Source organism: Crocodylus siamensis, chromosome 4 (genome assembly GCF_052110815.1).
Source record: "Crocodylus siamensis isolate JL-2025a chromosome 4, ASM5211081v1, whole genome shotgun sequence".
NCBI lineage: Eukaryota > Metazoa > Chordata > Crocodylia > Crocodylidae > Crocodylus > Crocodylus siamensis.
The window spans coordinates 25,644,489-25,662,888 of NC_143398.1; the positions used below are offsets into that span (position 1 = coordinate 25,644,489).

The 18,400-nt window shown below is 42.1% G+C and overlaps 1 protein-coding gene across 1 annotated transcript in view; it reads right to left on the reverse strand.

Moving 5' to 3' along the window:
- Positions 1–2,359: 2,359 nt before the first annotated feature.
- Positions 2,360–18,400, reverse strand: part of NAMPT (nicotinamide phosphoribosyltransferase) — a 43,308-nt gene continuing 27,267 nt past the window's right edge. Inside the window, exons 8-11 of the mRNA XM_090042022.1 lie at positions 15,869–15,988; positions 12,400–12,540; positions 12,090–12,224; positions 2,360–5,211 (exon numbers count right to left, since the gene is read on the reverse strand). Of these exons, the coding sequence (XP_089898148.1) occupies positions 5,098–5,211; positions 12,090–12,224; positions 12,400–12,540; positions 15,869–15,988 (510 nt within the window). The 3' untranslated portion in view covers positions 2,360–5,097. The remainder of the gene's footprint in view (positions 5,212–12,089; positions 12,225–12,399; positions 12,541–15,868; positions 15,989–18,400) is intronic.

Here is an 18,400-nt window from a genome sequence, read left to right on the forward strand (position 1 = left end):
GAAACTGAGTCATTTATAGTAACCAGAACACTGTATTAAAGGAGTATAAAAAGGAGTCACTGTATAAAGGAGTCTGTACCAAATGCATGCAGCTGGACAATTTAAAAGAAGAGAAAGCAGATTAGTAGATAATGAAATTCATATTATGCAGCATTCCAGGGGAAAGTAGTGGATGAATTATTACACTGAGATGACAATACACAAAAGCTTAACATAGACAGAACCAAAGGAACTGGCAGACTGAAAAAGACGACAAAGGACACAAGAGACTTGTGGACACCGATTTGGGTTATGGTAGCACTGTTTATAGAAGATAAATGTCTGTCTTTATGTACATTTTAGGTGACTGGATTCTTAAGTGTTAAATCTGATAAGTTAGATTAATAAATAAGGACCCATGAACAATGATGGAACAAATGCTTTAAAGAGAAAGCGAGCCTCAATACTAATGTTAGCAAGGATTACTGTCTAGGTAGTCCTGAGGAGGCAGAAAGCATCTCAGCTCTGTAAATAATAACTATGTCTACTATGCAAGTTAGTTTAGTGAGGGGATGTGAAACTGGAAGAGAAGATTTTTCAAGAAATGCTTACCTCACTGCTATAAAAGCTATGGAACTGCAGTCAGCTTCTTCCCCATGTTCATGCATTGTCTCCTTATTGCTCCCTGGTAGGGGCAGCCAGCTATGTACTTCTGAAAAACAAAGCAACCAGGCCAGTTCTGGCATTCTCTTCTTCCTTGCATCTGGGCTGGTCACTGGCCAGATGTTTCCCCAAAGTACTCACAGTTTTGAGGATCATTTTTGCCAGAAGCACAGGTGGGAGTCTGCAGTAGAGAAGTTGTGCCAGCTGTTTCTCAGAGTTTCCAAGCCTCCTTCTCATTAGCCTTAAATTTCTCTTGAATAAGTCAAATGAAGGACAAGCCTTCAAAACATTTCTCATGATCTCTCAATCTGCAATAGCCAGTCAAAGATAATCCCTCCTTACTAGGGCAGGGAAGGAAAAATCTGCAGAGTGTTGAGATGGGCTCCCAAGCACAGCCACTTCCTTCAGTGTGCAGCAGGATGCCTTCTACAGCTCCACTCGAGCCCTGATCAGCAGGGAACGCAGCAGGAAGAGGTAAATGGCGGGGTGGTAGTGACCAGGGAGCAGATGAGGGGCAAGATGCCTCCTTTCCTTACCTCTTACTCCTCACCCCACCTTCTTACCCACACCTCTGCTTTTCCCCCTCCCACCAGCCTCATTACTTCTGCTTTTCCTATTCCCTTGCTGGTTTCCCTGCCATAGCAGCAGGGTGGTGGTTGGAGGGCGGTGGGTGACAAAACTTAGGCTGACCCCCCTATAATTAGATTCTAGACACAAAATTAAAGCAAACTTTTAATTTTTCATGTCTAAAATCTAATTATTGGGAGTCATATTAAAATTTGAAGTCATCTTAGAACTGAATACAAAATTATTCAGTTTAGCGTTTTCCTCACACTATAATTGCAAACTAATGTACAAGATGGTCAATACAAATCACCCAGTGTCTTTTCAGATAAGGACTTAACCCACAAAAATTCTCTGATAGAATCAGATACCTGGAACATTTAAGCTAATTATGCCATACATTTACCAAGATAGCTGCAACTTCATGCCCAGTTACACCACCACATTAGTGTTTATTCTTCTCCAGGCCAGGTAAGAGTCAGTCTTGGATTACACTATGGCCAAAAGGCACTATGGATTAGGGCTGGCTGGCTCCACTGTCCCTACTCATTCAGTGGCTTGTCATTTATAGGCATCCGACTCCAAAGCATTTTTTCAGTTATGGAGTGGGGCAGGGGTAGGGGGCAGAATCAGTGCTCATTGCAAAGTGATAGGCATACCTAGCTATTCAGTTCCTTAGTAGAGCTCGGATTTCAAAGCGGGGTGGGTTGGCCTTTGAAAGCTGAAATTGTTAGGTTAAAATTTACTTCCAACAAAAGCTTTTTTAGAAGCATTAAAAATGTTAAAGAGAATTTTCATATCATTTTGAATGGTATAAAATATAAATAAAGGACAACATGAGTCTTTGCTCCAAGTGTTCTAGTGGCTGTATATATCAAGCTTGCCTGGAAGTACTTCATTTCAGCCTATACAAACAACTACAGTGGATGATGTGCTATAAAAGATTTGCTCAAGCCCCATTAACAAATGAGTGATGCATGCAACTCTCTTCTCTTTCCCTAGAAAGGTGGTGAAATACAAGTTCAATATATAAACATGGGTTGGTTCAGTTATCCTAGAGTGGGTTATGGTAGCACCTCACTTACACCCTGGTATATTGCAGCATGTGAAGTCAACACCTGCGCTTTAAAATAAAGTCAAATGGATATTGAAGTTTCACTACCAGAACTAAAACTTTATTTCCATGTTTATTACACATTTGTCTTTGATGCCAAGTACATTAGATTATTTTAACATAAGATTTCAGTGAAGAGTATTTACTCTCCACTCAACAGGTTAAGAAGGAATGTAAAACTATAGAAAAACCATTTAACTTTTTTGAATTTTGGCAAAACAGAACAATAAATATTTTTCTATTTTCTCCTCAGATCTTTCAAGATGAATCTTGTTATAAAAAGATTTAGCATCAGTTTCATAACCACACATCTCAGGAAAAAATAGGCATAGAAAATCCATTTCTTATGCTAGATACTGGTTACAAACAAATTATTTAGAGAGTGTTAACACAAAACTCCCAACTCCTATTTTTAAATACAAATACGGTCCTATATTATGAAATGGAGGATAATTAAAATATATTGATGGCTAAAAACCTAATTATTTAAAGCAAACCCAAACATGCTGTTTGCTTCTGTATGGAAGAATTAGGATATTGTAAGATTCAAGCACTGCAGTAAGTTATATTTGACATCAATATTGACCCCTTGATGCCTAGATTTTAACTGCCAAACACTAAACACTTGGGAGGCATGAGTTCAGGATTGACTAGCACCAGGTGGCTTTAAAATACTAACATTTAAAAAAAAAAAAAAAAAAAAAAGACAAGTTTCTGATAGTGACATACACAGTTTAGGTGAGAGTTTCCAAATAAACTTATGTTAGACAACCAAACAAATCACTCATGTATCTTGCAGTACACAAGAACACAGTGCTTCCACAGCTTATCCCCAGTTCTTAAAATACAAAAATATCAATTATGGGTAGTCAATAGTTATCAAAATCTTTATTGGTACAGAATGAAAGCAGCATTTTACTTTATTTCTTTAAACCATACATCATAAAATTCCTAATACATATCAAATGAATGAGTGAAATAGTCTGCTCTATTTAACTTATTAATCATATCTCTGGATTTGATACATCCTTCTTCACCAAGAACAAATATCATGTTTAAACAGCAACAGGAAGGCAGTTCCTTGATGTGAAAGGCCAGTGTTTCTAGATGCATCACTTAAACGTATGATCACATACAGTAAGAGTGGAAAAATCATTTTTAGTAAGCAAAACAATTAAGACTGGGCACGAATGTCTTACTACAAGCCCCCTGGGAACACATGGTTACTTGTTACAAGTATTCTGTGGCCCTTTTTGGTGAGAAAAACAAAGTATGGCTTTTCAAGCATCCTTTACAGAAACAAGTGTTTTGCAATACCATTTTGTTGATTTTGGTTAGGTTTTAGACTATTTCTGACATCTTGCCTTGTGACATTATCTGCTACTGTGTTAGAAAAAAAAAATGCAACATCTGTACAACAATCAGTGATTTATAGTCACTCATTAACATAAGTAAAACCAACCATTTTTCTTCCTCATAAAAGCTACCTTGCAATACTGTCAAACATATGGACACTCACTATAGTTCATCATACAAAATTAGACAATCTTGTTCTCCTGTAGGTAACCTAGTTTCTGCAGAGAGTGAATACAACCAAATGCAGTCATCCAAAATGTACCTTTCACACCTTTAGTTATCAGTCACCCTCTGCATCGTAACCCTCACATAGGGTTGTGTCTGGTATCATGTAGAAGTTTTGGCTCATGTAATTTTTTGTTAAACAGTTTTAATAAAACTAGTTAAAACATTTGTACAATATACCCATCCAGTCTGACAAAAAGGCAAATCAATGAAGAAATACAAAAAGTAAAAGAGTGCACTACCCAGTTCCAGTATTTAACGTCGTGTCACTTACAGTCTATGAAAATAAACCCAGACATGTAATTATTTTAAAATACACCACTTCCACATTTATCTGTATATTTTATTAGTAGAAGAGGAGAGCTCTTAAAAACATTACTCTTAAAATATTGAGGTGCATAAGCCAAGTGGGTTACACTTGACAAGGTAAGTGGCAGAAGAGAATTCTTTCAAATTTGGCATTCCCTTTATATACCTTACCTTGCTGGCAAGGCCTAAGTTTGTAGTACCTAAACCTTCTAGTAAGAACAGTAAATTTTCCTTAATGGAGAATGATTAATACAGATAACTACAAGAAACAGTGAGGTCAGCAGTTCTATGGGGTCTTAAGAAGCTACAAGTCCTGATTTAACTTTCAAATGGTACAATGTCACAACAAATTTAAGGCCATGTTTTATTTGCTGATTAATGGACAAGAGGCAATGGATTCCCCCTCCCCCCAAATATTTTCTTGAAAGTCTGTGCTCATAAAAATCATGAAAAGTTGGAAAGACTTAATTATTGAAACTTTAAATATATTTTACACAATCTTGTTTGTACAAAAATACAAGTTAAATATAAACATAAAGCAATCATGAGAATTTTATGTAAATCCATTTTGTGGTATTCTGTTATATATAAAAAAGTTTCTCAGCTCCATCTCATTTGTGAAAAGATCAATACCAGATTGAATCACTACTGGCAAAGGGCCCTAAAAAAAAAGCACACTTCAGCACTGAATGTTTGACAATGTAAGTACCATTTCCTGATTGCATCTTTTCTAAGGATTGGCAAAAAAATAGGGCAGTATGTCCATAAACCAACAAATAATTTGGCTGCAATGTATCGTAAAACACAAACACACAGATCTGTACAATAAACCCATTAGCTATGCAGTACATACTTGTTACACACCACACATAGACGTGGAATGAAACTTAATGAGGTGTCCCTTGTAGTTCACTGTTATTCAGTCTGGCATTTTGTCTTACTTCATCGAACGAATAAGACTTTGTAACCTTTCCATTCTTGAAGACCGTATGAAGGAGATCCTGCAACAAAACACCATTTGATTTTAGCATGTCTGAAAAAAATCAGGTGGTCTTTCAAGGAGACATTCCAGACACTTGCAAAGTTATGCTGGTAGATGTTTATATATTTAAGTTAGGCTCCAGCATTTGTTGACCTATCTGCTTCATACAGTACTGTCCAACACCGCATCATGATCCACAAACTGTACCTCATGACGTCTGACTTGGATCCAAGCCAGACCATTCATAGCCTCTTGGAGAACAGACACTTGTGTGGAACTAAAAAACTCTGGAACTATGTGGCCAGAAAAAGTAGATGGAGCTCCCAAAAAGAACAACTTATCACAAGGCAGTGCATTTGCCCCACTTCTATTCAGTATCTACATTAATGTACCTCTTCCTGCCAAATGTCACCATTGCATTCATGCTGCTGATCTCTGCATTACCACACAGCAGGAGAATTGAGGACACAGGGAAGATCCTGGACAAGGTACTGATGTCAGATTATTACCTAAATAATTAATCTCAAACCCAACTGCAACAAAACCCAAATCTGTGCTTTCCATCTGAGAAACTGGGAATGTGCAATGACACCTAGAGGTTACTTGTGGCAATGAGAGTCTCAAACATCAGAAACACCCAGTCTACTTGGGGGTAACACTGGACCATATACTTAACTTTAAAAAAAAGCACATATTGAATGCCAAAGCCAAGACTGACACACAAAACAACATTCTGCATAAGCCCGCAAATTCCAAGTGGGGAGCACATTCATCCAGCCTACGCACCACAAAGCTTTAGCTTTGTTTCTCTGTGGCTGAATATGCCTGCACCACCTGGGGATGCTCAAGTCACAGGAAACATAGTGATACTGCCCTAAGTGATACATGCAGAATTAGAACAGGCTGCCTAAAACCCACCCCTGTTCCCTGCCTGCATGCATGCACGCACTATCTGGCACAGTACCCCCTTACATCAAGAGGAAAGTAGCAGGTGACATTGACTGGCAGGTACAAGAGTCAGACGATCATCACCCGTTACATGAACATCAACCTGCACACCATCATCTCTCACTGAGACACAGCTTTGTTTTCTACCACACTACTGACCATATTACCACCACATGCACCCCACAAGATTTGGCAACACCAACACCAGAAGCAGTGGTCTACACAAAATATTTGAAGCAGACCATATAGGAAGGTTGGATTGGAGACACAATGAGGAGGAAGTTAAGCTCCAGTGCTGTGCCCTTAAAAACTTATGCATGGGGTTTACTTTATATTCAAATAATCCAACTGACTTCAAGAAGGATTTAATTTGTGTAGCAAGAGTGAGCAGCCAAATAAATGTTTGCAGAACTAGGGCCTTGGCTGGTAAGAGATCACTTCTTGCATTTCAATGTTGAATACTAACATCAGTTGCAACTGAACTCCAACTAGCTTCGAGCATCAAACACAATGAAAAAGTCTTTTTTCAGATATGTGGGGAGCCAGAGGAAAAGCAAGGGTAACATTGGACCCCTGCTGAACCAGATGCGGCAACTGACAACTGATGCCCAGGAAAAAGCCAACTTATTAAATGGGTACTTTGTGTCGGTCTTTCATCAGTCCCATGGGACACCCATGCCCGCTATGGGACAGGGAGGTCCGGGTGGGCGAGATCCCCTGCCTGCCATCAGTGCTGACCTCATGAAGGAACACCTTGAAAGGCTGGACACCTTCAAGTCAGCCGGCCCTGACAGTTTACACCCCAGGGTACTCAAGGAGCTGGAAAGGGAGGAAAGTGGATCCGGCTAACTAATGGCCCATTAGCATGACTTCTATCCTGGGGAAGATCTTAGAAAAGTTTATTAAAGAGGCGATCCTTAATGGACTGGCCAACGCCAACATCCTAAGGGACAGCCAGCATGGGTTTGTTGTGGGTAGGTCTTACTTGACCAATCTCATTTCCTTCTACAACCAGGTGACCTACCATCTGGACAAGGGAGAAGAGATTGATGTCATATATCTTGACTTCAAAAAAAGCCTTCGATCTGGTATCTCATGATCACCTCCTGGCGAAACTGGCCAATTGTGGCCTTGGATCCACCATGATCCACTGGCTGGGAAATTGGCTCCGTGGTCGGACCCAGAGGGTTGTAATTGATGGCAGTCACTTATCATGGTGCCCTGTGACCAGTGGGGTCCCTCAAGGCTCTGTCCTCGAACCCATATTGTTCAACATCTTCATTAATGATGTGGTCACTGGGGCCAGGAGTGGACTGGCCAAGTTCGCCGATGACACCAAACTTTGGGGCAAAGCATCCACGCCAGAAGATAGGTGGGTGATCCAGGCTGACCTGGACAGGCTCAGCAAATGGGTGGACGAGAACCTGATGGTGTTTAATACTGAAAAATGCAAGGTTCTCCACCTTGGGAGGAAAAACCTGCAGCACCCTTATAGGCTTGGCAGTGCTACGTTGGTTAGTACTACAGAAGAAAGAGACTTGGGGGTCATCATTGACCACAAGATGAACATGAGCCTGCAATGCAATGCTGCAGCTACTAAAGCGACTAAAACGCTGGCTTGCATCCATAGATGTTTCTCAAGCAGATCTCGGGACGTCATTCTCCCCTTGTACTCGGCCTTGGTGAGGCCGCAGCTGCAGTACTGTGTCCAGTTTTGGGCTCTACAATTCAAAAAAGGATGTGGAGAAGCTTGAGAGTGTCCAGAGGAGAGCCACGCGCATGATTGTATGGTCTGTTTTCCTGACCTCTGACGACAGGCTGAGAGCTATGGGGCTTTTTAGCCTGGAAAAGCGCAGGCTCAGGGGTGATCTGATGGCCACCTATTAGTTTATCAGGGGTGACCACCAGGATCTGGAGAACGTTTGTTCACCAGAGCGCCCCAAGGGATGACGAGGTCGAACAGTCATAAACTACTGCGAGACCATTTCAGGCTGGACATAAGGAAGACTACCGACTGAGCCCCCAAGGTCTGGAACAGTCTGCCAGCGGAGGTGGCTCAAGCTCCTACATTGAACACCTTCAAGAGCAAATTGGATGCTTAATCTTGCTGGGATCCTATGACCCCAACTGACTTCCTGCCCTCTGGGCAGAGGGCTGGACTCGATCTTCTGAGGTCCCTTTCAGCCCTAATCTCAAAAGTCTATGAAAATCAGAGTATTAATAGAACAGGGCACAAAATTTAAGCCATATCGTACTAGTTCTTTATAGTGCTAAACCCTCCCAGAAAGTGAAAGTCAACTTTTGGTATGCTCTTGGGATTGGCCTAGTGCAAACTAAGAGTTATTTCATATCCTATTAGGGCACCCTTAGAGAAAGAGGAAGGTCTCTTGACCTGCTCCTAAGTGGAGCTATGGTTTACAACATGCAAAGAGGATCTGTAGCTCATTTCAGTGTGGCTGGAGACTAGAGGCATTCTCCCCCACTTAGAGGGGTAGAGGAAAGGTTCTGTTCACAGCACAGCTAGTTTTGTTGACACCAGGCCCTCTGCATACATCCTTGAGTTAAATGCAGCATGTACAAACAATATACTGAACAGCAGAGCATTCCACACAGAGTAGGATTTTGTATTTGCTCCACATCATGGAATATCACTACAAACAAGGTCATGCAGATCACCAAGTATAGCTGCTATCACAGGGAACTGCAATTTCAGTCAGCCAGGCCTAGTCAGCAACTGCATTCTGCCCATTCAGTGACTTTAACAACCAACAAACCAACCCACCCACCCGGCACCAAATAAATAAGCTACTAGAACACAGTAGAACAGCAGTTCTCCCCGAGCCAGAGGAATGTGTATGGCCCAATTTTAAACCTGAACAATCTTGGAGAATTCTGGACTGAATAGTAACAAGGTCTTCCCTATGGCTGCAAACAGACAAATCTCATCTGATCCAACGTTGACTGTCCCTAGGGTAGGGGCAGTGACAGGGCAAACCTCTGGACTCCCCAGACTCAGAGCTGTAGGCATGCAAGTCCTGATCTGGAACAGCCAGACTGGCCTGGGCCAAGGCATAACTACTATAGGAAAACCCCCAGTTTTTTTTCTTTAATACACATACACACACGCGATAGATATGCATTCCCTCCCCTTCCCTAATTATTTCTGGCTTTTCTTCCTCTCCCTCTCTATTCCCTGTAAACAAGCATAAGCAAGCTCAGACCTAGGATAAGCTTTAACATTTTTATTTTGGTAGCAAGTTTTTGGTTTTGGATATCCACTGTTTTATATTGTATTATTAGGTTTGTATTGATTCTCATGTTGTATATTATATTATTATCATTTTCACATTGATTTTTATTGTTTCATATGGATATTTTATGGTTTAGGTCTGTGTTTGTAAGCAAATCAAAGTAACATCAAGTCTCCATCTTGTGTCCTCTGCCTGGGCATCCCCTTTGTCTCAACTGTATGAGTCACATATCCCATGTAAATTGGTTCCCAGATGAATGAGAGTGATTGGGAATGATTGAAATACAATGGTAGCAGGCCTTTACTGCTGTAAGGACTGGGCCATCAACTCGCATTGATTCATCCAGGAACCACAGACCTCATCCAGCAGCAGAGACAATAACCCAGCATTTGAAAGACAAAAGACCCTGCAGAACCAGCAACTCTACCATTGTACCTCACCGTTACAGACACCCAAAACTGCACATCCCTGCATGGAGCGCACATGCTCAGTATGCCAGGAGCTGACCCTTGCCTGGGCATGCCTCCTGTCACTAGGGTCACACAAGGTCTGCCCCTTTAAAAAGAGGCACTGAAGACAGACCCAGTGGGATACCCTCTCCATCTAAACCAGCACCATGCCACACCACCTATCCACCCAGAGGCCCTGCTGGCAACCCCCTCTGGACAACACCTACGGACAAGGACCCCTTTCCAGCCTCGATAGCTAGCTATCACCCTCTACTCCCTCTTCAGCCAAGGACTTGGACTCTGCTTCTCTTCCCTACCTAGACTCCAGCCCTTCCACTGAGTTTCTTTCTCCTGCTGCCATTGTGCATGTGCACACCAATAACTTTATGGGGCTGTGTAATAAAACTGTCATTTTGGACCCCTAAATTGGGTTTTGCTTTACTATGGTTCAGCCTTGCTCCAATCTTTGCTCCTCGCCCCTCTAACTTCTGTCTCATTTCTCCCTCTCTTGCTTCTGGCTCACTGCCACCTCTAACACCTGTCCCGAGCTTCTCTCTGCCTCCAAACCCCTGTTTCTTTGCCACCGTCTTATCCCCATTGCATTTTCTTTTTCCCTTGAGCAACCAGGCTTCTGCCTCAGTTTCTTTCCTGGCTCTCTCCTCCTTGCCACCACTTATCTGCCCCCCCCCCCCACCCCAATATCTCAGCCGTCTGCCCGTTTCCAGCTCTAGTCTACCTTAAGTATACCCAAGCCTCAGTTCCTCAGCCAGCTTCTCTGTAGTCCACTGGTTCTAATCCCAGTTCTGGTAACTCTCTCCCTCACCTGAACCTTCCCCCAAGTATCCCAGGTACCCCAAGCACACACATACACACTGTACCATCCAAGTTAGGAACTTACCCGTGTGTATGTATATATACACACATATATATATATGGCACTGTGTGCATGATATACGAATTAGTGATCTGTGTCTAACTTTTGGGGTATATAGTGTATGTGCTTGAACTGGTGATGGGTATGCCTGAGCCTAGGCTGGTTTGGATGTGTATGTGCCTGAGCTAGTAGAGACAGTGTGAGTGTGTGCACTTAATTGATTTGTGTTTATATATGTGCAATTGTCACACCCTCCTGTCTAACACCACAATATTGAGATCCTGAAAGTTGGCCTGACCCCCCCGGCCAAACTACAAGTTTTGCATTCTGGACAACCCCCCCACACACACTCTGTGCGTGTGTGTGGGGGAGGTGGGGGTGGCACCATGGTCCGAAGTGCCAAATAATGCAGAGAGGTAAGGGGAAGTTTTATTTGTCCCTGGAGGCAAAGACCTGAGTGCTGCTGCTTCTGTCCTGCACCCAGCTCCTCTAGCTAGGCAGCATGGGTTCTTTCCTTATTCCCCCCTACTGCCCCCCCCCACTCTGTACTGCATTTGGCTAGGCAATACAGAGTTCTTCCCATTCCCATAGCCCCCACTGCCTCTGGCCAGGCAGCATGGGCCTTTTCCTTCTTTCTCCAGCTGGGCAGCAGGACTCTTCCCTGAGCAAACCTGCTCAACTGCATGGGACTCAGCCAGCCTGGTTCCTCCAGATCAAGTTTGCCATTGAGCAGCCAAGCAGGTGAGCAGAACACAGTAGGCACGATGGGCCCTAACCCCCTCACTCCTACTGGCCTCCCAGGCACAGAGCTGCAACAGACCCCTGCATCCTCAGGCCCTGTCTCACCTCTCTTCACTCAATGCCCTGCCCCCATTCCATGTATTCCACTCTCCACAGCTGCATATAACACTTAGTCTGGACCACCCCGATTTAAAGGGTGTTCTATCAGACCCTGGATGTATTTGTAAACAATTTAAATACACGGAGGTTGGCAATGGATTATTTAAACAGTATTTTATTTGCTGAGGACCTATCTGCATGCTGTCTTGTAAAAACTCTCTTTACTTTGTAAACAGACTCTTCTGGTTTAGAAGAACGGCAGACAGCATTTCTCATGTCTTTCTACCCTCCCAGTCCCAACTGGTAATTATGAAATTTAGAACTAAATGGTAACTTAAGTGCTATTTCTATTGAATTTGGTATAAGTGGAGCTTCTGAGATTATGGGTAGAGGTTAGTGTTTATAGGACAACAGACAAAGAAGACTGTAAGCAAGTCCTGAAATTAAGCTGAAACACAGAGACCGTTTTCTCTGCGTTAGAAATGGGATTGAAATCATCATCTTCTGCTAAAGTGATAAGCCATAAAATCCATACCTGCCCATATTCTTCAAGATCTCCCTTGCCTTCCTCTAAAGTAACATAATCTCCTGTAGGCTTCCTGTGCAGCGACAATCTGCCCTTCTTTGACCTTTTGTTAGGATCAGCAACTGGATCCTTGAAGACATTCACCTGGAAATCATAGAAACAAGTTAGTGTAACATGATTTAAATATTTTTTTAAAAAGGCAAATATTCTAGTGAGTGCTCATATACATCATGCAGATGGGACCAGCCCAACTGCAGCATTAAAAAAAATGGACACAATTCAGATCTGAATAAATGAACTACGGAATGAGAATACATACCCCAAGGCCATTGGTTACTACATAACTGCATTTGAACGAACAATTCAAGAGATCCCTAGTTAATTTCTGCAACAAAGCTCCACCAGATCCAAAGGCAATATTTTCAATACTCCATTTATTCTCCTTCATTCCCTCCACAATCTAATAAAGATAAACAGTGATAAAGGAATGTATTTTTAGAGCATGCCACTTCCCATATCTTATTACATTATTTAACAAGATGTTCTTTTACTGACAATTAAACCAGCTAACATTAAGTTTCAAGAAGATACATGTAACAACTCAGGTCAATACTTGACGTTTTTAAGAGACTTTAGCCTGTGATAATTATAAAGTGTTACTGCTTGAGAACTCCATTATCCGCACTGTAATATTGAACATGGAATGCCACCTCTCCCCACTTCCCATAGCCAGAGGGATACAGTAGTACAATGCCCAGACAGCCGCAGAACTCAAAAGCAGAATTCATCCTTTGTCCTAACTGGCTTCTCATAGCACTCAGAGTTCAGACCGTTGTCAGGCTTGCAGGTAGACTTCAGCATTCAAGAAACCTCAACTGTTTGGACCAATACTGATCACTAACCACCAACTCCACAAAAAGGAGAACTGTAATGCATCTAATTCTAGATCGTGCACCCTTAGAAACGCTGTACTAGGTTGGAAGGATAGGCTTCATAAAGAAAAACATTCATTTTTGCCCTCAAAGTTCTTGAGCATTTTTTTGGTATACTCAGTTGTTTTGTCATCTCTTCTGAAAGCTACAAGACCAAGGTTAAATGTAACCCTATCAACAGGCAATTTAAATACACAAAGCTTTTAGTCTGGAGTCGAGATTGATTGGATAGCCCTACCCACAATGGCCACAGAACAACAGTGGTTAAAGATCTGTTTGCCTGGACTGCCTTCTAGGCTGTTATAGCAGAGGCACATCATAGCCCCAGTCTAGAATTGGTCAGCGCTTGAGCCCCCAACCACTTATGCCTGCACGTCTTACTTTTGTTAGCAAATTCCAGGCAAGGAGATTTTTCTGTTATGAAGAGGAAGGCACATAACAAAATTTAAAATTTCTATCTTCCTTTCATATACCAGGCCATCCAGAAAGAGGGAAGGGGGAAGAACAGCATGGAGAGAGAAGTTTAAATGGGAAGTGTCAGATCGAAAGCTGCTACGGTCAAAGCAAGTCTTTGGCAATTTCCTGGGCTTGTCAAATACTCTGGAATTTTCCATTGCTTTGATTTCTTCAGGGCCTCAGTTCACAAAAGGAAATGTGAGGACAGCAAGGCCAAACAGACTGAGAAGTTAGAGTGCCTTTTAAGGGAGCACTTGAGCAGAACAAAAAGCGATTCAGTTCCAGGCAGGGTGAAAAGCCACTAGCCAAATTCAGGTCAGTAAGGGACTGCATCCATAGAAGGATTTTAGAGTCCCAGAGTTTCCCCATGCATCTAGACTGGTTTTGCAAGATACATTCTAATAAAATATTATTAGGTGAGAGGCCAACAGATGGTAACCAGTGAAAGACTGGCAGACCACAGCAGCTGAGCTATGACCTCTTAAGGATCTGCGCAGATCTTTTGCCCATCAAGACTTTGCACAGGTTAGTGACTACCACCCCATCATGCCAGAGTGTGCTGACTTCTCCAACATAAGTTATCTTCCTTCATTTTAAGCTAAGTGAAGACTTATCCTTTTCATTCCTGTCTTCTTTAGTTCATCCTTAGAACCACTTTTCCTGCCTATTTTGAAGTTCCAGTACAGCACTGAATCTCCATATTCTGAAAAACAAGGCATTTCCCCACCAAAATATTCTTGGTAAGGATTAGCAGATCTCAAAGTTTAATCAATGACACCAATTGATGCATCTCCAAATTTTGTCAGCTTTAGGTTCCAGAAGGTAGCCTGAATGCTTTTGGGAAGACTATGAATTTAGAAAGCCATATTTCATGTGGCAGTAGCCCAACTGACATTTTATGACGTCATAGAGTCATCCACAGATTGTAAGGCCGGAAGGGACCCTGGAAGATCACTGGGTCCAGCTCCATGCACCAAGCCATACCAAGGATAAATCAGCTTAAAATATTACATGTTTAATTCATAATTGGATTCTTTTGAGCAACTGTGTTCGACAGACATAGAAGAAATCAAGCAAGCAAGCGAGCCATGTCTGAAAAGGGGATTTTTTTTTTTTTCAAACTCAGTTATTAACTTTTAAGTTTGCACATAGAGTTCATGTTAAGAATGAAGTTCAATGCAATACCATTTTAAAACAAGCCACAAGAAAATTAGATTTTCTTTTCAGGTAGTCACAGAATGAGCTAGCCATCTTCCCCAGCAAGGTAATGTTCCCACAAATGGTTCACTTGTTAGATATCCTATATTCAAGATCCTAAAATTCAATACTAGCAACCTCTGTCACAAATGATGCATCAATGACAGGCGATTTATCAAGTCAAGTACCTGTATAATTACAGCTCTTGCATGCCATTGCTTTACTCCCACTGTCTAAGAAATAGACAAAGTAAGAATAGTTGAACAGAATCTTTGAAGCTGGGAGTTGTGTGCATGTATATATGAGAGCAAGAGCGAATGTAATTGCCAGAAGATGATGACACCCTGAGACAAAGCTGATTACTACTTTTTCAAGCAGGAAAAGAAGAAAAAAGAGAGACTTGCTTTAATTCTGTGCTGGCTTGGCCTTTATAGCCAGCAATGGATGCACATATTTTGATGTACAATGCAACAATCACTCCAAGTACAGTCAGTCCTGCTTTGTATTTAATTCCAGACAAGAGCACGTTCCATTTCCAGTATGTAGCATTTTTGAAATAACATGCTTTGATTTCATCTGTGATAAATGTTAAAAGTACAATTTCAGCAGAAAAAGGTTATGCACTCACCTACCAGACTGTCAGGCACCAGCAGTTTAATATGTAATGGTTTTGAATAAAATATGGATGGCTCAGTTATTCTTTTTAGCTTGCCTTTTAAGTTGCCTTCTCCACCAGATTTTTACATTAATAATAGTTTCTAACCTGCTTTGCATATACTTAAAAAAGCGTCCCCTTCAAAGCTACAAGCACCCCTTTAAATCTGAATGTAGATACTCATTTAAGGCATTACACAGCTGACAATCCAAGCTAGCCAATTACTACTACTGCTAAGGTACCATATACTCATATAGTGTACTTGAGAGGATACAAACAACACTCAACAGAAGGGATGCAACAAAAGGGATGGCTTGGGAGCATATGAGTTGCAACACTAACACTAGAAAATGAGTTTTGGTAACTCGCACTGTAAATTCTTTTGGGGATTTCAATAAATTAGTTTTATATATTATTAGTTGTTGCCAGCGTTTGGAATTAAGGCCAAGGTGGAGGTCAATAAAGCAGCTTTAAACATTTAACTAGTTTTAAGAAACTCCAGATTAAGAGATGAATTGCTAGCTCCACTCAGATACATTAATTCATACCTCTTGCAGTGTGTTGATATCCACGCCATCTCCCTGAATAACTCGGATATAAGGTGGCAACACCCTGTAGCCTTTTGAATTTTCTACAATAGGGAACTTCTTCCCTAAGATCTCCAAAACCTGTAGGAAAAAAACCCAAGAGAGGCAATCATTTGTACTTCCCCATTCCAGGAAAGACATATATTACTATACTTACAGAATTACTTTTTGTAAGAAAATGACTGCATCACATAACCATACTTGTGGAAGAACAAAGTATTGCAGCCATTTTGCAGAGACTGGCAACAAGGAAATGGTTTAAAAACAGGAGGAGTTGGCAACCTTTTAGAAATGGAGGGCTGTATTAGAACAGTTTGCTCCGAAGACAGGCCACAACTTGCAACCTGGCCACCGCTGCTCCTGCTGTTAAATTGCCACCATCAGTCCAGCTTTACCAGCCATATGAGCTTGTTTGGTGGGTTGTTATACATGGGTTGCTGGCCCCTGGTTCAGGATACCACAAGGCCCAGGAAGATGCATACTTAAAGAAATCGATCAAAATTTAGTCTCCCCTTTCTTTCTGCTGATCCAAACTTTGGTAGTTAGGCTTGTGTCATTTTGAGGGATAGCCAGCATAGGTTTGTTGTGGGTAGGCCTTGCTTGACCAATCTCATTTCCTTCTATGACCAGGTGACTTATCACCTGGACAAAAGGGAAGAGGTTAATGTCATATATTTGGACTTTAAAAAAGCCTTTGACCTGGTGTCCCACAATGTCCTCATGGAAAAAATTGGACAACCGAGGCCTCGAGTTCACCACAGTCCAATGGCTGGGGAACTGGCTCTGAGGTCGGACCCAGGGAGTGGTAGCTGACAGAACCGAATCAACATGGCGTCCCATGAAGCTTCCCCAAGGCTCCATTCTCAGACCTGTACTCTTTAATGTCTTCATAAAAGATCTGGACTCTGGTATCAGAAGTGGACTCGCCAGGTTTGCTAATGACAACAAACTTTTGGGAAGTGTCCGCACTTGAGGATAGGCTGGTGTTCTAGGCTGAACTCGATAGGTTTGCAAGATGGGTGGGTGAAAACCTGATGGCATTCAAAATCAAGAGAAATGCAAGGTGCTCCACCTCACAGGAAAAAAACCCACATCATGCTTATAGGCTCGGCAATGCTACACTTGCTAGCATGACAGCTGAAAGATCTGGGGGTCATGACTGACCACAAGATTAACATGAGCCACTAATACGATACCGCAGCTGGCAAAGCAAACAAAAAAAACTCTGGCTTGCATCTACCGATGCATCTCAAGCAAGACCGAGAATGTCATCCTCCCACTGTACTCTGCCTTGGTGAGGCCACAGCTGGGAGTACTGCATCAAATTCTGGGCTCCACAATTCAGGAAGGGCGTGGAGAAGCTTGAAAGAGTTCAGAGGAGAGCCACACACGATCGGGGGGCAAGAGAACAGGTCTTGTGAAGAGAGGCTGAGAGCGATGGGACTCTTCATCCCAGACTCAAGGGAGACATGGTGGCAGCCTATAAGTACATAAGGGGTGTGCATCAGGATCTCAGGGAACACCTGTTCACCAGAGCACCCCAAGGGATGGCAAGGTCCAACAGCCACAAACTCCTGCAAGACTGTTTTAGGCTGGACATAAGGAAAAACTTCTTTACTGTCCAAACCCCTAAGGCCTGGAATAGATTCTTTCCCAGAGGTGTGCAAGCACCTACTCTGGACACTTTCAATAAACATTTGGATGCTTATCTTTCTGGGATTCTTTGACCCTACCTGACTTCCTGCCCCTTGGGCAGGGGGCTGGACCCAAAGATCTTACGATGTCCCTTCCAGCCCTGAAGTCTATGAAATCTATATAATTTTTTTCCAAGCATTCCACTATTCTGTGGGGTGACTCATGGCTCATTTGCTAAAGGCCAAGTGCCACTAGTTTAATATCAGAGCCTTACAGGTTTGGAACTTTTCCTTGCACCTATAGCTCAGGGCAGCTGATACTTTCAATATCACAGGCCTTTGAGTCTCCAGGTTTTTCCTTAAGTAGCAAGAAAGCTTCCTTTATTTTCTCATTTTATTAGTATTTAGTCAACCTCCTTTTTACTGCCTATTATATAGTGATGGTATCAAAGAACAGAATGCACTATCCAAGAAATCTTGCACATCATACTTGAAGATTTGAAGGCAACTTACAGAACAATACATACTGACTGCTTTTGGAGGCATTCAGAATTAAAGTGAGACAAATATCTCCGAAAGAGTTCTTGGCCATTAAGCCAATCCAGTAAAAAGAAATGAACTTTTTAGAATGCAGGATAGGAGTTTCCTTAGATCAATGGTTCTCAACTTATTTTAGATTCAAGGCACTGCCTCCATAACTTCTGTAAACTGAGCAGCACCCCAATTAAAAAACAAAAGTTATTATAGTGCTTACCATCTTGCAGAGGGCGCACAGGAGCAGCCAGGCAGGGAGAGCCTGAGCCTGCCATTATCTGCTTATCTCCTCACACTTCCTTTGGGACACTTGACAAGATCTTGC